Source organism: Mustela nigripes, chromosome 5 (genome assembly GCF_022355385.1).
Source record: "Mustela nigripes isolate SB6536 chromosome 5, MUSNIG.SB6536, whole genome shotgun sequence".
NCBI lineage: Eukaryota > Metazoa > Chordata > Mammalia > Carnivora > Mustelidae > Mustela > Mustela nigripes.
Genome location: NC_081561.1, coordinates 27,011,364 through 27,033,382, shown reverse-complemented (window position 1 = coordinate 27,033,382; position 22,019 = coordinate 27,011,364). Strand labels below are relative to the sequence as shown.

The following is a 22,019-nucleotide window of genomic DNA, read 5'->3' as shown; positions in this document are numbered from 1 at the left end:
AGGAAGCAGGCTCCCTGCTGAGCAGAGAGCCCGATGCGGGACTCGATCCCAGGACCCCAAGATCATGACCTGAGCCGAAGGCAGCGGCTTAACCCACTGAGCCACCCAGGCGCCCACGGAGCTATTTTTATTTTCCCTTTGCCCAGCCCACCCAGACTATGCTCAGTCTGCCTATAGGAGCTCTGTGCACTTAGGACCTAAGAAGAGCCCCTAACATATGGGCCAAACTAAGAGGTAAAGTATGAATGAAGTAGTGGCTGGCTCTGTCAGTGGAAGGTGTGACTCTGGAGCTTGGGGTTGTGAGCTGGAGCCCCACAATAGGGGTAGAGATTACTTAAAGTTTAAGAAAAATTTTTTAAAAATAACTAGTACCGGGGCGCCTGGGTAGCTCAGTGGGTTAAGCTGCTGCCTTCGGCTCAGGTCATGATCTCAGAGTCCTGAGATTGAGTCCCGCATCAGACTCTCTGCTCAGCAGGGAGCCTGCTTCCGCCCCCCCTCTGCCTGCCTCTCTGCCTCCTTGTGATCTGTCAAATAAATAAATAAAATCTTTTAAAAAAAATAACTAGTACCCAGTTGAAGGAGAAAAAATGAACAAACATGTCACGACCTAGTGGGTCATTTTCTGACTTGTGTTTCTATCTCTGGCATCAGGCCACAAGAACCTTTAGAGACATCTCAAAGTTTTTTCTATTTTAATTTAAAAATGAGTTCAGCCATTTTTCTTTCAAATTCTCCATGAAAATCCAAAGTAACCTGTTAGAGACTTTTTTTTTGACAAGGCTGATCATCCTACATTTCAGCCACTGACCCATTTCCACACCTTCACCAAGTCCCCATAGGCATTTCTCTCCATTTCAGCTGGTCTTTTCTGCTCCCATCCTCCTTGCACCCCAAATACCCTTTCTGCTGTAAACATTCTGTCAATCCCTCCCCAGACACACCAGTTACATCTCCAATTCTGGATCACCATTGTTCTAGTTTTCACATTCCTACTCTTGGGCAGTAAACCTAATGTTGCAAAAATATGAAATCCTACCATCTTGGCTCAGTACAAATTGCAAGTACCAACTCAACACTTACACTGCTTGGCAATTCCTAAATCTTGACTGGCACCAAAACTCCTGAGTGAGCCCCATCAATGTAAGCACCACTTCCCCTTCACCTGAAAATACCTGAGTCTACATTATCTTTCTTAGAGAAGAATAGCCCTTTTCCAAGGCCCAACCCTTCTCTCATCTCCTGTGTCCTCTACCCAGCAACTAGAACAACTCTGTAAAAATGAAAACAGATCAATTCTCACCACTGTGAGAAATGACCTCCCATTGCTCTTCAAACTGTATCCCCTCCCCATCAAGGCTTACAGGCCCAGAGTGCCCTGGCCCCTACTTAAGTTCAAGCCACGTATCTTGGCTATGTCAAGCTCTTCCCAGGTTCAGGGGCTCTGCACACTATGGTTTCTTCCCTAGGGCTCTTCTTTCCCCACTCCCTTTGTTCCTTCACCACCTTCAAGGCTTGGCTTTAGTGTTACTCCCTGAGACCTCTTCCTTATTCACGTGACTTAAAGATGACCCCCTACTTTCCTAGCGCCATGTTTCCTTTGGCACGCTCTAAAGGCACCATAGTGCCTATCTGCACTAACAGACTCCCAGGTGATGCTCATGCTGCTAGCCTGGGACACTCTGAAAGCCACTATCCTAGACTAGCTAGTTCAAGCGTCTCTGTTGTTGCATTTAGTACTGGCCGCACAATGGCAATTTCAGACACTCCCAGGCCTCCTTTGAGTACTGTATGGCTACAGGACTCTTTTACTAGTTTTCACTTTTCCAGTTGTAGCACTATTTCCTAGAACACTTGTGTGTTCCTAAAACACAGTGCTATTCTGGCTCTCAAGCCCCTCCAGGACTCATGCTTTGGTCACCCTCTCCACATTTTACACAAAGAGAAAAGGTCCAGGATACTGGAGTCAGATAAACAAGGACCATCATAAAAACAAAACAAAACAAGGGCCATTATATCAGCAACACCCTCTCTGTTGAAGGTGGGTCACTGTGGGCAGGTCACTGTCCTGAGTCGTCATTAGGAAGGTATGCAGGAGAATCTCTGCTTTTCAAAAACATTTTTTTTTATTTATTTATTTATTTGACAGACAGAGATCACAAGTAGGCAGAGAGGCAGGCAGAGAGAGAGGGGAAAGCAGGATCCCCGCGGAGCAGAGAGCCCAATGGACCCTGGTATCATGACCAGAGCTGAAGGCAGAGGCTTTAACCCACTGAGCCACCCAGGCGCCCCTCAAAAACATTTCTATGGTTATTATGTACCTTAGTCCAGGATTTAAAGATAACAAAACTTGCTTAAGAATAAAAAATTTAATTCTGTTAATGAAATTCCATTTTCCAGGCTTTGGGTTACCCATATATACTGTACCATGTAAACTGTGTGTTTTTATTTTTTTATTTTGTATTTTTAAAGATTTTATTTTGACAGAGATCACAAGAAGGCAGAGAGGCAGGCAGAGAGAGAGAGAGAGAGGGAAGCAGGCTCCCCGCTGAGCAGAGCGCCCCATGTGGAATTCGATCCCAAGACCCTGAGATCATGACCTGAGCTGAAGGCAGAGGCTTTAACCCACTAAGCCACCCAGGTGCCCCCAACTGTGTGTTTTTAAAAGATTTGAGAAAGACAGAGCGAGAGAGTACACTTCTGTGTGCATATACAAGCAGGAGGATGGGCAGAGGGAAAGAAAGAATCCTAAGCCGACTATGCTGAGTAAGGAGCCCAATGCTGGGCTCAATCTCACAACCCTAAGATCACAACCTGAGCTAAAATCAAGAGCTGGACACTCAACTGACTAAACCACCTAGGCACCCCTTTTTTGTTCTTTTTGCATTTATTTATTTATTTAAGAGAGACACACACAGTGAGAGAGAGAACACAAGTGGGGGGTGGGGGGGCAGGGGGAAGCAGGCTTTCCGCCAAGCAGGGAGCCTGATGCAGGCTTGATCACAGGACCCTGGGATCATGACCTGAGCCAAAGGCAGGGGCTTAACAACTGAGCCACCCAGGCACCCCTTCTTTTTGCATTTAATTTCTATGCTGTTTTTCTTTTGGAGAAGAGGCAACCTTTTACCCATATTTAAGTGCATTATTAATAGTTCCACTAAGTATGTATATTGAAGGAAAAGGTGCTATTTGTGTCCAGAGACAGAAGCTGTTTTGCAGCATTTGAAGTGCTTGCAGTGAAATTAGATAAAAAAACTGAGGGGCACCTGGGTGGCTCAGTGGGTTAAGCCTCAGCCTTTGGCTCAGGTCATGATTTTGGAGTCCTGGGATCAAGCCCCGCACCGGGCTGAGCAGGGAACCTGCTTTCCCCTCTGCCTGCCTCTCTGCCTACTTGTGATTGCTGTCAAATAAATAAATAAAATCTTTTTAAAAAAAATGAAATGCAAAATTTTGGCATTCACTTTATAAATAACATTCCAATGTATTTTACATACCATCTAGACGATTGAACTGAAAATATTAAGGTAGAATGTTGCATGAAACACATGTAACAAAAGCAAAAATTTAAAGCACTTTACAAAATAATTACATATCTATTCCCTTCACAACCTCTGAGGTAGGTATTTTTTATCATCTTCATTTTACAGATGAGGAAACAGGTACCAAGAGGTGAAGTATCCTGTCCCAACATCATGCCATTAGTTTGAACCCTCACTCCCACTTTCTGTGACATATTTACTTCACGGAATTGTGGAAATTATTTTACATGAAACATCTTACTCAGGGGCTTGGTTCAAAACCCTTATCTTTTTCCCCTCAAATTCCATTATGGGGGATGGTTTCCTAATTTGAGATGTTTCCTAATAACACTATCTCCACATCAAACTTGTACCTCCAGTATAAAATTTGTACTTCAGACCAACTATTATTTATTCACTTGGTCAAAAAATAGTTTCCCGGGGCACCTGGGTGGCTCAGTGGGTTAAAGCCTCTGCTTTCAGCTCGGGTCATGGTCTCAGGGTCCTGGGATCGAGCTCCACATCGGGCTCTCTGCTCAGCAGGGAGCCTGCGTCCCCTCCCCCGTCTGCCTGCCTCTCTGCCTGCTTGTGATCTGTCAAATAAATAAATCTTTAAAAAAAAAAAAAAAAGGTTTCCCAAAAATAGGTGTCCACACTCAGTAAGTCTTGACCAAACAGCTCCTCATGTTCCCTCTAGAACTGGACACCTCAGATCATTCTCTTCTAGAATTCTTCCCACCTCCCGCACCTCTTCCTGTCTTTTCCTTCCCAACCCATCCTTCCCACACCCTACTTAAGCACTTGGTTACCGCACTTGCAACAAGTTATGGGCTCCACTCCACATGCTCTACAGTCATACCACCACCTGAACCACCAACCACTCGCCACTGGTTACTTCCCAAATCTACCTCCCCAATATAACTCTAGTAAGAAAAATGGCCACACAAGCCACGCTTTCTCATTAACTCGCAAAATAGTTTTTTCGTCTTTGTAGACCTCTGGTCTGCTCTTTTCCTAGAGTCCAAACATGGCTCCCTATTCTCTCATTATTCAAATTCTTCTTTTTTAAAAGGCCCACCCTGAAGTGATCCTCTCAGTCAAATAATCAAGTTCTGGATAATCTTCCCCTTCTATAAGCATATGGCAAAGCATAGAATCTAGAGTACCTACCATACATTTGGCAATTAACCTTTTACTGGACACTCAACTGACTAAGCCACCTAGGCACCCCTTTTCCTTTTGTATACCCCACGGTGCTGTACATGATGGCTGACTTAGGAACTTTTGAGAGGATCGGTACTCTGCCACAGGGCAGAGCTTGGACAGTGAGAGGCCCAACTAAGAGTCCCAGATGGAAGGGATGAACCTTTTCCTTCCTGTCTGAAGGGCTGGAGGAAGGCAGCGAGGCCCCTCAAACAGTAAGTACCATCTAAAACGCATTAAGACTGCAAGTTACAGCCATCAGTATTAGTGAAGAAGAGTGGATACTGGATGCTGCTAGCAAATGGAAAAAAGCAAATAAAAACTGAGAACAGTCCCAACTCCCACATATCTCCAAACAGTAATAGGGTGGCAACAACTCCTTTCCTTTATTTCTCCCCTTGTAAAGGGAGATTCAAGTTGAGTGGCAATTCTTTCCTGCCCTCAAGTCCCCAACTCAACAAGCAACTGCAGGTACTGGACCCCGGACTGGGTAATAGTACAGGCCTTAGAACTTGCCTCTAGCACTAAGCTGCAACAGCTGTTTGTATCAGTAAGTCATCATTAAATCCACCAGAAATGAGCAGCACCACTCAAAGACCAGGAGACCAGCTGGGCCTGAAGCTTTCAGATGGACCAGAGGCTCTGTTCTTAATGATAAAAGAGTCTGGCCACTTAAGCTTGGCTGGATGGAGCCCACAACAATGACGGTCACCTCTGTGTATATGGAGGGATGTCAAGGATAAGGCCAGCTTAGTTCTCTGAAGAAAACTGAAACAGACTGGTCTTTCAGAGAAAAGGAGTCAATCAAAGTGGTACCCTGGTCACGTCAAGGTCATGGTCCACATTCCCGTGCCTGAGTAGCTGCTGGGTCAGCTGCAAACCAGAGGGAGGTGTCCAAGTGGAGAGAGGGAGACAATAAGAGACTTCTAGGCCATGCAAGCTTGTCTTTCAGGAGACTTCCAGGAAGGAAAACTCACTCTCGGGGTCTGTTGACCATGACTTCACCCAGGGCCTCCAACACTTCCCGTTTATAGTCCTCGAAGTCACCATCAATCTGGCTAACACTCTGCTCCTCCACCACCCACAGTTGGCAGTTGGTTTCCGTGATGAGTCTGGCATCATGGCTGACGACAATCACAGCTTTGAAAAAAGATGAGGGAGTGAAAGGCAGGGAAGAAGGGGGCAGAGCAGACTCAGAACCTGTAAAAAGAGAGCCCTGGCCAAGGGACACTACAGCCTGGTCCCTAAGGAAAGGAGGAAGGCGCACCCTGAGCCAACTTACCGCCCTTGTATTCATTGATGGCTTCCCCAAGAGCATCAATAGACTCAATGTCCAAGTTATTGGTCGGTTCATCCTATGGAGGAGACATTCCGTGACCAAGCGTTAACAATTCCTTTCATTACTGCCACCTTTGGCCCCTCCCGCAGTCCACTTCCACTCACCAGGATGAGGACATCAGGCTCCCGACAGGCCAGCTCAGCAAAAACAACTCGGGCTTTTTGCCCACCTATAGCAAAGGAAAGAGGAGAACCATGACACTTCACTGCTTTATGTTTCTGAATGTAAGCTGTGTGCATGCACAGATTCCTGAAGTCCTAGCCCCTCTTCTCTTCTGACTCTAGGTACAGTCAGGAAGTGTGAAAATGGAAGAGGACACCTTCCCAACCCCCCACAGTGGTACCAGAGAGTTTGCAGATCTGGATGGTGTGGGCGTGACTCTCAAGGCCAAAGCGGCCCAGGCACTTCCGGGCATCCTGGTAAGGCAGGTTGAAGCCCCGCTGTAGGTATTCAGTGGGCGTCTCCTCCATGCGCAGCTGCTCTGCATACTGCTGGTTGAAGAAGCCAATTTTCTGCCCAAGAGAAAGAGGTGGTCTATAAAAATCATACTTTTTCTATCAAACTCTTTATATCCAAATTCCCAAAGTCAACTTACCAGCCGATGGTTCTTTCTCATTTCTCCACGAGTCTGCAAGGAAAACACAAGTGGGAAGATAAGGGAAAAGGGAGAGGTGCTGCCACTCCATATTCCAACTTTTCTGTAGGGGAGACAGAAACCAGAATTGGGCTAGGAATAAGTCCATGCAGGAAAGGGAACCTGAATGTTCTCCCTAATGTGACAACAGCACACCTGGGAAAGGAAAGAGTACAGAGCCAAAGGGGAGTGAAAGGAGAATAAAGAAGGGAGACACAAAGCACAGATTCAGAACCAGAAGGGGACTGACCACAACCAAAGAATACCCCCTTCCCACCCAGCAATACCTACCAATGGCACCTTTTTCAGCCTCAGATGGGGGTTAAGAGACAAGTTTGTGAGAGGATCTAAGAACACTGGATGCCTGGGTGGCTCAGTGGGTTGGGCATCTGCCTTCGGCTCAAGTCATGATCGAGTCCTGGGATCGAGTCCCACATTGGGCTCCTGCTCGGCAGGGAGCCTGCTTCCCCCTGCCCTCTGCCTGCCTCTCTGCCTAGTTGTGATCTCTCTCTGTCAAATAAATAAATAAAATCTTTTTAAAAAGTAAATAAATAAATAAAAACACCTTGTGGTGGTGTGAAGAAAAGGGCCCTTCTCAACACTTTCCTGGAGAGAATAAAGAGGGCTACAACCAATGTATAGCACTGTACGGCAGTGTGTTGTAAAAGTCCCAAAAGCAATTCTTAGGAACACATCCTAAAAAAATGCTGCATTCAGGAACACATACAGTAAGAATGTTTACTATACAACTGACCTCCAATGAAAAACCAGAAATGATCAAAGTGACAGATATCAAATAAATCATAGTTAACCAATAAAAGACACAGATAACTACTGGCAAGGAAAAAAGGCTTGATGTACATTATCTGAAAGAACTAGCTGTAAAAACAATCCGAGAGCCCATTTTTGTCAAAAACAAAAACAAAAACATACGCACATTTGCAGAGAAAAAAGAAAAAGCAATCAATCAAAATTAGTATCAGGAATCTCTAGAATTTTCTCTGACTTATGCAATTTATACAATGAACTTACATATCTTGTATAACCAAAACACAGACAGGGGAAGGGTACCCCCAGTCTAACCCCTCTTCTCCTGGCTCTCCTCCCCAAACTGATCTACAGTGTTCTCCTCTACTTCTACTTTCTTGAGCACCTCTTAGGACAATGAGTCATCTATGATGCGTTCCATATTAAAATCGCCAGCACAGAAAGGGACTCCTTGATTCTAGCATCTGGTGAAGAGCTGTCTTGCCACCCTTGTCACGTTCCCCTGTCCTGGCTCCACGACTTACTGGTGTGAGCTTGCCCGTCAGCAGCAGGAGCAGGGTGCTCTTCCCCACGCCGTTAGGGCCCACAATGCAGACTGTAAGGACAAAGACAGGTAGTTAAAGAGGTCCCCAGGAACTGTCCCTCACAGTCTAGCTCCCCATCCCCAAGCACTTGACACCAACTCACTCCTTGAGTCCATGTCAATGCCAAAATCCAGATTCTTGAAGAGTGGTTTCTGCCCCTCATAACCAAACGTGACACCTGAGAACCAGGAAAAGAAGTGATTTATTTCCTTTTCAGAGTCACCCTGAAGGTCCTGTCCTGGCCAATGGATCCCATGCTGGGTGGAGGACATGGGGTACACATGGTTCCGCCCCGTGCCGCCAGGGTCTGGCACCGCTCACCATGCAGACCCAGCACAGGAGGACTGAGAGGCGGGGGGTTAGGGAAAGTGAAGCGCACGGTGTACTCCTTGGGGCGCTTCAGGAGCTCCGGAGCCTCTTGCGATTCCTCATCCTGGTTTTTCCTCCGGCATTTCTGCTGCTTTCGAGTCAGGGCTTCCTTTGTTTGCTTCTCCTGGAGAGAAAGGGAAAAGGAGAAATCCACACCCTTCATATGAAATGAAGGGCAGTGTCCTAGTGCCCCCTCTTTCTCTGTACTGAGAGAAGCGCCCCCCAGGCCAGGGAGATCCCCAGGTGCTCACCGCCTGCTTGGTGGACTTGCCACCTGCCTTTAGCTCCTTCAGCTTTTTCTCCTGCTTCTCATACTGCTTCAGTAGTTCCTTCTGCTTCTGCTGATACATCTTCTTGAAGGTCACTGCAGCAGAACAGGAGGACGGGCATCAACGGTTGTCTTTCTCCCCAGCAGAGAGAAAAGCAGGACCAGTTGGTGGGCATCACTGTCTGGACTCTGAAGACTTAGCTTAACACTACTGGGTCCTTGTTCTGAGGCCTTTTCTTAGGCCTCATCTCTTTCCTCCCCCTACAAATGATCCTACTTACTGTAATTGCCCCGATAGTAATGGAGCCGCTGGGCATCGAGATGGATAATATCAGTGCAGACATCATCCAGGAAGCCCTGGTCATGGGAGACGATGAGCAATGTCTTCCGCCAGCCCTGGAGGTAGCTGAGTTTTAGAAAAGAGTATGGACATGTCACCATGGTCAGGTTAGGGTGAAGTCAGGGGAAGCAGACAGACAATAAAAAAGGGAGGAAAGAGGAAGTGCTAGGCTGTAAAGACAGGGTGTAAACAGCTAGAAATAAGGACGTAATGGGAACCAATGATGCAAAGACTGTAATGGTGGGTGACGCACTTATTGAGCCAGATGACAGCATTGAGGTCCAGATGGTTAGTGGGCTCATCCAACATCAGCAGTGTGGGCTCCATGAACAGCGCCCTAGGGGGTAGGGTGGCAGAATGTAGGATCAGGGGTAGATCTTTGCTCAGAAAACCCCATCGAAGCCTCTGATAGGTGAAAACTACTTTCCAATCTCTCGTCAGAGAAGCTTCTGTGCAGAAAATATCAATGAAAATGTACCACCAGGTAGGGAGGAAAGATCTTCAGTCTGACAATGCAGACGATATGGGAGGAAGCAGGAAGCCTTGAAACTCCCTACTGGCCATAGAATAAGATGGATGGAGGCTGGAAGAGGGAGGGTAGTGATGTGGGTGGCCCACCTGGCCAGGGAGACACGCATGCGCCAGCCCCCTGAGAATTTCTGTGTGGGCCGATTCTGCATTTCAGGGTCGAAGCCCAGACCAGCCAAGATCCGCCGGGCTTTGGCCTCTGCAGCTGCTGCCCCGGTCGCCCGTAATTCCTCATACACCTGGAGGAGGGAGAAGAGGACACATGTCTGAAGGTTCCAGGAACCTCCAAGGCTTAGCCCGTGTCCCTTGCGCCATACCCTCTACCTTCTCTAGCCTCTCAGCAGCTGTATCATCTCCCTGCTCCAACTGTCCCTGGAGCTGTCGCTCCTCTTCCAACAGCTTCAATCGCTTGGTGTCAGCTCGAAGAACAGCCTGCACGGCTGGTGTCTCATCTGCTACCACCTCTGGGCAGGGGCGAGAACAGACAGGTCGCCAGGAGAGCCAAGACTCCCATTCCTTTTTCCCTTCAGCTCTATTTCTGGTTGGCCTGACCTTGCTCAATACTTTGTACTTATTTCAAATAAAATATTCTTTACTCCCTCCTCCCCTTAGCATCCATCTCCCTGTCCCCACTTTCCCCCCACAACATTTCCCACTCCATAACTATAATTTCTTCTATTCGTGGTTGACTCTTCTACCCCAACTGCCCACCCCCTTAGACCCACTTCACCTCCCCTCCAAACCCATCCCACCACTGGCCTCACCCTGCTCACACAGCAGCACGTCGATGTTGGGAGGGATGCTCAAGGCCCGGTTGGCGATGTGCTTAAGGAGAGTGGTCTTGCCCTTGCTGGGGAATGAGAACTATTGGGACCAGGCCACCCCTGAAAAATCTTCCTTCCAGCCCCTTCCCCTTTACAACTTCAGCCCCTCTCCTCACCCATTCGGTCCTACTAGCCCGTAGCGGCGGCCAGCTACAATGTACAGGTCTGCGTTGACAAATAACTCCTTGCCATGGGCTGAGATGCTGAACTTCTCCAGCTGCAGTTATCAGGAAAACAGTGGCAGAAAAAATAATAGGTATATGAGAGCCCCTCTCTCACACAGAAGCTGCAACCTTCTCCCTGCTAAGAAGTCTCTGACAGACAACTCCAGCATAACCCTCTTTTCACACTGGTCTCCTTCCTGCCCACTACCTTGAACAGGAGTCTCCCAAATTCTAAGCCAGTCTACCCCATCCCACCTTACTTTACCCCCAAGCGTAAAGCAGACTCCTCTGCTTCTGTTGGTTTTCCTATTTTCTTGCTGAAGTTGACAGAACTCAAGGTATGGAACACGCCTCCAAGTTTTCTTCCAGTGGACTATGCCACTCATACCTTACTTCCTTGGCTGCCACGAATGCTCAGGGAAGGGTGGCACTTCCCTGAGCAAAATGGTTTGAGGGTCCCCTCAGACCATACCTTAATGTCAGATGCATTTTCTAACATAGCTTGGCGGGAGGACACCTCTGCTTGGGACACGGAGAAATCATTTTCAGCAGCATTGGCTGCTTTTAATGAAGCCACCTGGCGCTCATACTCAATCTGAGAAGGAAGGAAAAACAAGTTATAAGGCCACTGTATGCCAGTTACCTGTCACAACACAGCCACGTCATCAGACACACACACACACACAAAGCGCACAGTATACACACTTCTTTCCTGACTCCCATTTTTCTTGCAATAACCCCCAAAGCTCTCTTTTCCTGCCCTCCTAATTCAGATGTCCCCTATATGAAAATAGTTTTTTAAAGGTTTTAAGTAATCTCTGTGCCCAGTGTGGGGGTTGAAGTTACAAGCCCACGATCAAGAGTCACATGCTCTAAAAACTGAGCCAGCCAGGTGCACCACCCCGCTCATTGAAATATTAAAAAAAATCAAATGCTCCTAACTTCAACCAAGGTCTTACCTGTTTCTTTAGCTTTTTCTTCTCCTTTTTGCTAAGGTGTACATAAGGATCATCAGCCTTAGACTCCCCTTCCTCTTCCTCCTCTCCTTCTTCCTCTGAACCCTGTGAGAACCAGGGGGTGATGAAAAAACAAGAGACTCCTTCCTGAACTCAGATTTACTGTCATTTACCCAGTCCCACAATCAATTCATTCCTTCTCCACCCAGAGTCCTGAAATATCTTGGTGGGTCCTATCACTCTCTCATACACACCCCTGGGCTACCTGGAGTCCTTTAGCCACTTCTGCTGCCAGGAATTGTGTAAGACAAACGGTATGAACGTGAATGTATAAAATATAACAATTCTTCTTTTTTTTTTTTTTAAAGATTTTATTTATTTGGGCGCCTGGGTGGCTCAGTGGGTTAAAGCCTCTGCCTTCGGCTCAGGTCATGATCCCAGGGTCCTGGGATCGAGCCCCACATCGGGCTCTCTGCTCTGCGGGGAGCCTGCTTCCTCCTCTCTCTCACTCTCTGCCTGCCTCTCTGCCTACTTGTGATCTCTGTCTGTCAAATAAATAAATAAAATCTTAAAAAAAAAAAAAAGATTTTATTTATTTGACACACAGTGAGAAAGGGAACACAAGCAGGGGAGCAGCAGAGGGAGAGGAAGAATCACGCTTCCTGCCAAGCAGGCAGCCCGATGTGGGGCTCGATCCCAGGATCCCGGGATCATGACCTGAACCAAAGGCTGAGGCACCCAGACACCCAAATATAACAATTCTACATACCCACAGATATAACAACACATACCACTGCGGGGTGGGGGAGGAATAAACGAAACAGGTTCTTTTCTTCACCTATCAAATGAGCTGCTCTTACATGCTAACAAGCAAAAAAAATGTCCAGAAACCCTAACATACAGCACTGAGGAATCTTTTTCTTTCTGGGGCTTGATCCCAGAACCCTAGGATCATGACCTGAGCCGAAGGCAGACGCCTAATGCCTAACAACTGAGCCATCCAGGTGCCCCAGCACTGAGAAATCTTAAGTGGATCCAGAATCAGAATATTCTACAAGTGCAGGGACCTCAGAAATCACTAGATCACACAGATAACTGAGCCCCCTTGAGGTGGAAAAAAGTCACACAGCTGGTGACTGCCAGAGCCAGAAAACCAGATCATCTGAGGGTAACACCAGGGTCCTTTCCTCTCTCAATGGGCCACAGGCCAAATCCTACCTGATACCTAGATTAATATGGCCCACAAGCTAAGAATGGTTTTACAATTTCAAAGAGTTATTTTTAAAAAAAGAATATGCTGGGGCACCTGGGTGGCTCAGTGAGTTAAAGCCTCTACCTTCGGGTCAGGTCATGATCTCAGGATGCTGGGATTGAACCCCGCATCGGGCTGTCTGCTTAGCAGGGAGCCTGCTTCCTCCTCCTCTCTGCTTGCCTCTCTGCCTACTTGTGATCTCATGTCTGTCAAATAAATAAATAAAATCATTAAAAAAAATAAATTGAATATGCACCAAAGATTGTATGAAGTCCGTAAAGCCAAAAATATTTATTTTGTGGCCCTTTACAGAAGCCTGTCAACTGCAGTATTTAACACCACCCCAGATTCTGCTCCCCTCCCCAAACCAAGGGCCACAGAATGCTAATACCTCAGCCCATCTTCTCCCAACACCAAAATACATACCGGCTCTGCCTTCTTGGCTTTCTCCTTCCCTTGTCTAGGTAGTTCCTTTTCTTTTGTTATTTCTTCTTCTTCATCCTCCTCTTCTTCATTGTCCAGAGCAGCAGACTTATTGTGAGACTAACATTGAAGACAACTGGTCTGATGAAAATGTTCTAATGCCTGAGACCCAGCAGGGGACCCTCCTCCTGCCAATACTCCCTCACCTTGGCCTTCCCCTTTGACTTCTCTTCCTTTCCCTTTCTGCCCTTCAACACAGGCTGCTGTTCCTCAGACACAGCCTGGAGAACACACACACAGAAAATTAATTTACTACCTTGTTGTTTACTAAGTATTTCTAAGAAGTCTAGAACTGGGAATTAACTATACCCAGTGCTGCTGAAGAGAAAATGAGATCAAGGAAAACACTGGCTTCCCTCATGAGATGAAAGTGGAAGGCTAACTAGATGATGTCAGTAAAGCTAAGGGATTGGGAATCAGGAAAGTGAGCAATGTGGATGGGGTGGCACTAATACTGGAGGGCTCTGAGACCGCACATCTTTTTTTTTTTTTTTTTTGAAGATTAGATTTATTTATTTGACAGAAAGAGATCACAAGTAGGCACAGAGGCAGGCAGAGAGAGGGGGAAGCAGGCTCCCAGCTGAGCTGAGCTCAATCCCAGAACCCTGAGATCTTGATCTGAGCTGAAGGTAGAGGCTTAACCCACTGAGTGACCGAGGTGCCCCTAAGAGGGCACATCTTAAGAGGAGATAATGGATGTGAGTTTGGAAAAGGCATTAAAGCATAAAAAACTAAGAAAGGCTTCAAGGGCACCTGGCTGGCTCAGTCAGTAGAGCATGCAACTCTTGATCTTGTGGTCTTATGTCTGAGCCCCAAATTGGATCAAATAAATAAAATCTTAAAACAAAACTATTAAAAAAATAAAATCTTAAAAAAAAAAAAAAAAGAAAAGAAAATTTAAATAAATAAAAGCAGTTTAAAAAGCAAGGGAATTACCACACCATGGCCAGAAGGTGCTCGATGGGGTGGGAGTGACCAGGAGAGCTGCCACTTTCACCTTATTGATCCGATTCTTCTCTAGCTTGGCAGGCTTAGGAGGATGTTTTTCTTCTTCCTCCTCATCCTCACTCTGATCTTGAATCAGGGCTGCAAAAACATTACCAGCCTAGAGAAAGAAAGGGCAGGAGAAGTCAGTGGGATGGTCAAGGTTCCCCCCTGGGACACAGATGGCTTACCACACAGATGGCTTACCTTAGTTTTCTTCCCTCCTCGGGGCATGGGGGCAGGGACTGAAATGAAAAGGGGAGAGGATGAAGTAGGAAACATTATAATGTCTGGTTCCCCAGTCGAAGATCAAGGAATGAGGCACTTTACTATTATCATTTAGTATTCATAACTAAAGGATTCTGGGGCACCCATTTCCCCTCAAGTCATTTACCCTCATCCTCCTCATCACTGGCTGGCACTGAGAGCTTCTTAAGACGCTCCATGAGCTCTTTCTCTTCTCCATCATCACCCACATCCTTCTTCCGCCGGCCTTTTCGGGTGTCTCGTTTTTTTTTCGGCTGCTGAAAGGAAAGCAGGAGTAAGACAATGAAGCCCTGGCCCATGCTGCATCTCCCATGAGCTGAGTGAACCAATATGGGCTGGACAGGGGTTGGTGGATGGAACCCCGATACTTGAACCTGCTGCTGCTGTTGCTCCTTCTCCTTGAGCACTTTCTCTTCTTCCCCAGCCTGTTTATCTTCTACAGACAGTTCCTCAAAGAACTGTAAAGGTAGTTAAGATATAGGTTAATGTGTCTCAGAGACCAACCAAGCAAGCCCTCCTCTGCCACACAAAGGCCCAATGACCCTCCAGTCCACCCTTACCTTCCTTCCTCTCTTGACAACATCTTTCCTCCTCCCGTGAACTCCCCACCTCCTACACATGGCCATATTTTTCTTTTTTATTTATTTGAGAGAATGGAAATGAGAGAGATCACAGAGGGAGAGGGAGAAGTAGATTCGCCGTTGAGCAGGGATCCCGATGTGGAGCTTGACCCCAGGACCCTGAGATCGTAACCCAAGCGGAAAGCAGACACTTAACTGACTCAGCCACCCAGGTGGCCCACGTGGCTATATTTTGATTGGAAACACCCATGGTCATTTCTCACCCACAACCCTCATTTCCTCACCGTCTTTTTGGTCTTTTTGTCCTTCTTCCCCTTCTTCACCACTTTGTCTAGAAGGTTAAGCAGACATTGTGAATGCTTATCTACAAATTCCAAAGCAGCATAATCTTCCCTGCAAAGCTCTCATTGGCTCCACTCTATTTTACTATTTTCTATCATTCTCTAGGCATTTGCACTGTCCCACAAAAGACAATGGTGCCATAGTGGCAGTGGAAGGGAGTAGAATTCATATAGTAAAGACAGAGCTCCCAGCTGTGTAAGTAGTTACAATATTCAGAGATGACAGTATTTTTTTTTTAAAGATTTTCTTTAATCCCTATACCCAACGTGGGGCTTAAGACCACAACCCCGAGATCAAGAGTCCTACATCAACTGAGCCAGCCAGGTGCCCCAATGACTCCTGTATTGTTACTTGGAAAATTAGTGGCACTAGTGGTACCATTTATTACTTCAGGATACAGTGGAAGAGAAAGTCCCTTCTCCCTACCCTTGTTACCCATGAGGGGGAATGTAGGACAAAAATATGATCAGGGACGCCTGGGTGGCTCAGTTGGTTGAGCAGCTGCCTTTGGCTCAGGTCATGATCCCAGCGTCCTGGGATCGAGTCCCACATCAGGCTCCTTGCTCAGCAGGGAGCCTGCTTCTCTCTCTGCCTCTGCCTGCCATTCTGTATGCCTGTGCTCGCTCTCTCTCCCTCTCTGACAAATAAATAAAATCTTTTAAAAAAAATGATAAATTCAGTTTCCCATATGTCATTTGTGAAAAGCACAGACTGGGGGGTCCTGGGTGGCTCAGTGAGTTAAAGCCTCTGCCTTCGGTTCAGGTCATGATCCCAGGGTCCTGGGATCGAGCCCTGCATTGGGCTCTCTGCTTGGCAGGGAGCCTGCTTCCCTTCCTCTCTCTCTGCCTGCCTCTCTGCCTACTTGTGATCTCTGTCTGTAGAATAAATAAATAAATAAAATCTTTAAAAAAAGAAAAAAGAAAAGCACAGACTGTGTAAACAGAGCTCTCTGGTAAGTAAATGAGTATCTGGGTCTATGCCCCACCTGCTCTGCTCACATAACATTCTAGCTAAAATCACACTGCGTTATATTTAACTGTTTGTACATCAGTCTTTCATCCCAGAGAGCACGTGACAGACTGTTTGGCTTGAGTTCCCCTGGAACAAAGTGGGATGTCCTATATAAAATGTGACTGACTGAACAAATTTCAGCTCCTGCTTTCTATCCAACCCTGCTTCCCTGAAGGCTAACTAACTTCCTCTCCCTGCCCTATCAGATTGGGATGCATCCAGCAGTCTTAGAATTTCTCTTCCTGTCCAGGCCTCCCCACCATCATGTTCCCCTCCAAATCAACCCATCTATCCAAAAGCACTCCTGGATTGTTAACTTAAAACAAACAAACAAATAAATAAATAAATGGCTTTCTGCTACCCACCACATTAAGTATTTTTCTTTCTTTCTTTCTTTTTTTAAAGATTTTATTTATTTGACAGAGAGAAGCATAGCGAAAGAGAGAACACAAGCAGGGGGAGTGAGAGAGGGAGAAACAGGCTTCCTGCTGAGGAGGGAGCCGGATTCGGGGCTCAATCCCAGGACCTGGAATGGTGCCCTGAGCTGAAGGCAGATGCTCAACAACTGAGCCACCCAGGTGCCCCCCCCTTTTTAAAGGTAGATTCCATGCCCAATGTGGGGCTTGACCTCATGATCCTGAGGTCAACAGTCACATTCTCTACCAACTGAGACAAACAGGGGTTCCCCACATTAAATATTTTTAGGCTAAAATTCCACACAGTCCGTAGTAATCAATTATTCAGGGAAGTTTTACTGATATCTATATGCCTAAAACTGCAATTATCCAAGGATAATCTCAGTAATTTAAGGCTTGGCAAATTAAAAGGGTCCTATCCTATCTTTTCTGTTATATCCTTTTCCCTACCCACATCTAGGTTCTGGACATTAACTTCTCCTTGCTCCCTGATTAAGCCCCAGGCATACGTAGTCTGACTTTCCTTAATCTGTGTCTTCCATCCGGAACACATTTTAAGAATTTTTTTTTAAAGATTTTATTTATTTATTTGACAGAGATCACAAGCAGGCACAGAGGCAGGCAGAGAGAGAGGAGGAAGCAGGCTCCCTGCTGAGCAGAGAGCCCAACGTGGGGCTCGATCCCAGGACCCTGAGACCATGACCCGAGCTGAAGACAGAGGCTTTAACCCACAGAGCCACCCAGGCGCCCCCAGAACATATTTTAAAATTTGATCCCCAAATCAGCTGAGTAATGTGACTGAGTTGAAAAGATATGCAGAAGAAATAATGAAAGGTTTTATATGCTATTCCAAAGAATTTAATCTCTTAAGACTTTTTTTGTTGTTACTTTAAAAAGATTTTATTTACTCATCTGAGAAAAACAGAGTGCAGGGCGAGGGGCACAGGGAAAAAGAGAAAAAATCTTTTTTTTTTTTTTTTTAAGATTTTATTTATTTATTTGAGAGAGAGACAGCACAAGTAGGGGGAGCAGCAGGCAGAGGGAGAGGGAGAAGCAGGCTCCCTGCTGACCAGGGAGCCCTATATGGGGCTCAATCTTAGGACCCTAGATCACTACCTGAGTTAAAGGCAGATGCTTACCCAACTGAACCACCCAGATGCCCTGACTTGAGCCGAAGTCCTAGGACCCTAAGATCATGACTTGAGCCAAAACCAAGAGTCTGACACTTAACCGACTGCTCCACCCAAGGTGCCCCAATCCTAAAAACTTTAAGACTAAGGACCCACTGCAGTATAGAAGAAGGAAGAAAAGGCAGGATCAGCTCACCTTGATAACACTGAGGAGTCTTGTCCCAAATACTAATTTCTCCCCAAGGACTAATACAACCACATCATCTCTCCTTCCTTTAAATCTCTTTTGAATTTTAGGGGCGCCTGGCTCAGGAGGTTAAGCCTCTGCCTTTGGCTCATGTCATGATCTCAGGGTCCTGGGATTGAGCCCCACATCGGGCTCTCTGCTCAGCAGGGAGCCTGCTTCCCCCTACCCCCCGCCTGCTTCTCTGTCTACTTGTGATCTTTGTCTGTCAAATAAATAAATAAAATCTTTTTTAAAAATCCTTTGAATTTAGAACATCACTTTGAACCTCCTGAAAAAGCATGATCACCAAGGAACAGGACAGAACTAAGTATGGCTAAAGTGATCTTCCATCTCTCCTTTTTTTTTTAAGATTTTATTTATTTATTTGACAGAGATAGATCACAAGTAGGCAGAGAGGCAAGCAGAGAGAGAGAGAGAGGGAAGCAGGCTCCCTGCTGAGCAGAGAGCCCGATGTGGGACTTGATCCCAGGACCCTGAGATCATGACCTGAGCCGAAGGCAGCGGCTTAACCCACTGAGCCACCCAGGTGCCCCTCTCCTCCTCTTAACAGCTTCAATTCATCACTTCAGCTGCTCCTAACTCCAAAGCTTAATACAACACTTCCCTTTACCTCAACATCTCCGCACCCAATTACCATTTGCTACCCTTGTCCTTACTGAGAATCTCCAAAGTGTAGTCCACACTAGCTCTGCTTCCTCATTTCCCACTCCTTTTAAAACATACTTCAAAACGGTTTGGATATCATCTCCTAAGGACTACTACTCTTTTCCAAAGTTGCCACTGTCCCCTTAGGTGCTCAACCCAAAAAGTATATTTTTTTTTTATTGGGGCGTCTGGGTGGCTCAGTGGGTTAAAGCCTCTGCCTTCGGCTCAGGTCATGATCTCAGGGTCCTGGGATCGAGCCCCAAGTCGGGCTCTCTGCTCGGCAGGGAGCCTGCTTCCCTTCCTCTCTCTCTGCCTGCCTCTCTGTCTACTTGTAATCTCTGTCTGTCACATAAAATCTTAAAAAAAAAAAAAAAGGTTTTATTTATTTATTTGACAGAGATCACAAGTAGTTAGAGAGGCAGGCAGAGAGAGAGGGAGAGGGAAGCAGGCTCCTGCTGAGCTGAGAGCCCCACGTGGGACTCGATCTTAGGACCCTGAGATCATGACCTAAGCCAAAGGCAGTGGCTTAACCCACTGAGCCACCCAGGCGCCCCCCAAAAGTGTATTTTTAGTCCTGATTTTGCAATGACTTCTCTGCAACATTCCATGCTACCATCTCCTCAACCTTTTACATCTCTCCTGTCATTACTTAATTTCAGGGCTTGTTGCTTCTGGTTTGCCTCCAGTTTCTCTGATGGCTCACCTTTTTCAGTCTCCTCTCTTCTGCCTCCTTTCCTTACTTCCCTTAACTGCTGAGGTTCTCTTGGGGTCCTATCTTCTGTCCTTTTTTGGCTTCAATCTGCATATTCTCCCTAGCAGACTTTTCTGCATCCAGCCTTTCAACAACACGCCTGTGTCTTTACTTCTAGCCTAAGATCTCTCTTCCTGCCATATGCTCTTAAAAGATTCCGGGGTTGGGTGGGGGGATTCCCAGAAATCCCCAACTTGGCTTTCAAAAGTTGACCTTACCTCTTCCCACTCCCAATCCTACAGCCCATTCCTGATTTCAAGCAATAGTCTACCCACTGAGTTACCTGTCATTCTTTTTTTTTTTTTTTAAATGTATGTATTTGACAGAGATCACAAGTAGGCAGAGAAGCAGACAGAGAGAAAGGGAGGAAGCAGGCTCCCCGCTGAGCAGAGAGCCAGATGTGGGGCTGGATCCCAGGACCCTGGGATCATGACCTGAGCTGAAGGCAGAGGCTTTAACCCACTGAGCCACCCAGGCGCCCCCTGAGTGTCATTTTTAATCCTTCTTCCTTCAGTCAGTTCTCAGACCTGCTCAATGCCATCTCCTCAGTACTCTTTTAGTCTTCGCTGCCTTGGCTCACTTTCTTATTGCTTCTCACCTAGATCATCGCTAGAGCCTCTTACCCATATGGTCATCCTGCCTCCAATCTTGATCTATTCAACCCATTCTCCACTGCTCAGTGTTGTCAGGATGAGCTGATCATATTACTCCTTAAGCACTTCAATGAGTCGTCCCTAATGTCTTCAGGATTGAGGTCTTTGGAATAGTTAAGAAATCTTCCATTATTTGTCTCCTGAACATCTTTCCAGCCCCATCACATTAGTCACCCAATACTGGGAATCAGACATCCTCACCTGTCTTTACCTTTGCACAAACTTCTTCCTCTGCTTGAAATTCTCCTCCTCTGGCTAACTCATACTCATCCTTCCAGAATTAACTCAGCTACCACATATTCCTGCGAGGCTTTGCTGACATTCCTACCCTATCTGTCTGAATAAATGCTTCTCCTCTCTGCTGTAGTCTTTTAGTATTCTCAAGCACATTCATCACTCTGTCAATTATTTTCTGATTAATGCTTTCCCCTCCATTAAACTGGGTGCCCCTCTGGGGCAACTCTTATCTTTTATCTCTACATTTCCAATTCTCTACTCAGTACCAGGTATACAAGAAGTAACCAATGAATGCTTGTATAATTAGTCACACTGTGTACCAAATGTAATTATTTTTAACCATTTTCTCTCCCCTTGAAGTGCCTTCAAATTTGGGAGGATGTCTTCATATTTTTTTCTCCCTCCCCTCAGCACAGTGTATACGGTGATAAAAAGCAGCTGCTCAACAAACATTCTGGGTTTTTAAGTAAACCTTAACTCTCATTCCAACACCCAGTAGCTACACCACGTTCCTGCTCCAGATGAGCCTAATGTGTATTACTCAAGAGCTCAAAGGGAGTCATCCTCTCGCTCCCGAGGGGGTGTGGGTGCGTGGCGCGGTCTATGTGCGTGCGTGTACGATCGCGCTGCAGCAGGGGTATCGAGGCACTGGTTACAGATTCCTGAGGAATGTAGAATACAGCATGGTGGGGAAGGTGTTCAAAAGGGAAGGAGGGCTTTCTTATTTCTCCCCATCTCTCCCGCGGCGCCATATACTTTTCCTTGTCTCTTGCCCAGTCCCACTGAAACTCGTGCGCGACACCCCGGCACTTTTTCTTCCGCTCCCACCCAATTCGCTCCCGCCTGGGTAAAAGCTTTCTAGCTCCATTAAACGCATGCGCAGTGGCCTCTCTCACGGCCCGTCAGGCTTACACCCCGTGACCCCTTCCTAAAACATGCGCACTCTCTTCTCCCCTTTCCTCTCTCGTTGGTTCCCTGCCCATCAGCCTCACCTGTGGGGCTTGTACTCTCTCCGTCCCCGATCCACTCGGGTTCCGGCGGCTGCTGCTTGGGCCCCTTCGGCATCGCGGTGGCAGTTACAGCTACTCTGGAGACGCCGGGTGCTATTTCCGCTTCCGGTAGCGTGGGCTCCCGATGGGGGCGGGCTCTCCACGGCCAGCCTGTCCTTCCGCGGTGCAAGTGCGCGCCTCGCAGTCATTTCGCGGGGCGTGCCTGCGGCGACGGGGCGGGGCCGACGTCTCACAACGTCAACAAAGCACTGACCGCTGTCCGGGAATCCTGAGCTAGTGACTCCACAACGCTGCGTGATTAAGTACTGAACATAGTAATTTCGGACTAGTACGGAGGAACAGAGGCATCCTTTTTTTCTTTGTTTTTGTTCTTTAAGTGATTAGGAGCAGAAAGACTCAGTCTGTCTACTTAGAAAGAGGCGTGGTGCAAAGACCTCAAGTGTAGAGTTGTAAACGACGAACCGTCGCCTAACAGTGTGGTGAAGCTTGGGTTCATTTTTGTTGGGATTCAGGGGGAG

The 22,019-nt window shown here is 46.8% G+C and overlaps 1 protein-coding gene across 3 annotated transcripts; it reads right to left on the bottom strand.

The window, feature by feature from the left end:
- Positions 1 to 1,469: 1,469 nt before the first annotated feature.
- Positions 1,470 to 21,633, bottom strand: ABCF1 (ATP binding cassette subfamily F member 1). Of its 3 annotated transcripts, none has more exons than XM_059399730.1 (25): positions 21,484 to 21,633; positions 15,344 to 15,390; positions 14,847 to 14,936; positions 14,606 to 14,735; positions 14,419 to 14,456; positions 14,225 to 14,332; positions 13,374 to 13,448; positions 13,171 to 13,287; positions 11,496 to 11,597; positions 11,009 to 11,131; positions 10,489 to 10,589; positions 10,313 to 10,398; positions 9,873 to 10,012; positions 9,639 to 9,787; positions 9,274 to 9,357; positions 8,962 to 9,086; positions 8,664 to 8,776; positions 8,365 to 8,536; positions 8,147 to 8,221; positions 7,984 to 8,054; positions 6,653 to 6,685; positions 6,401 to 6,569; positions 6,162 to 6,226; positions 6,001 to 6,073; positions 1,470 to 5,858 (listed from the first exon to the last, which is right to left on the bottom strand). In XM_059399730.1, exons 1-25 carry the CDS (start codon positions 21,554 to 21,556, stop codon positions 5,692 to 5,694), a joined length of 2,526 nt encoding a protein of 841 aa, XP_059255713.1. In that variant the 5' UTR covers positions 21,557 to 21,633; the 3' UTR covers positions 1,470 to 5,691. The 3 variants fall into 3 exon arrangements, with proteins under 3 accessions (XP_059255713.1, XP_059255715.1, XP_059255716.1); XM_059399732.1 differs by having other exon boundaries at positions 14,853 to 14,936; XM_059399733.1 differs by having other exon boundaries at positions 14,606 to 14,732; positions 14,853 to 14,936.
- Positions 21,634 to 22,019: the final 386 nt, after the last annotated feature.

Excerpts from the sequence above, each read along its gene's own strand:
- ABCF1 (XM_059399730.1), bottom strand. The coding sequence starts at position 21,556 with ATGCCGAAGGGGCCCAAGCAGCAGCCGCCGGAACCCGAGTGGATCGGG. Across the intron at positions 8,777-8,961 it reads TTACTATCGGGGCAATTACA|TGACCTTCAAGAAGATGTAT; the intron begins GTAAGTAGGATC and ends GTTCTGCTGCAG. Across the intron at positions 6,570-6,652 it reads TGAGAAAGAACCATCGGCTG|AAAATTGGCTTCTTCAACCA; the intron begins GTAAGTTGACTT and ends TCTCTTGGGCAG.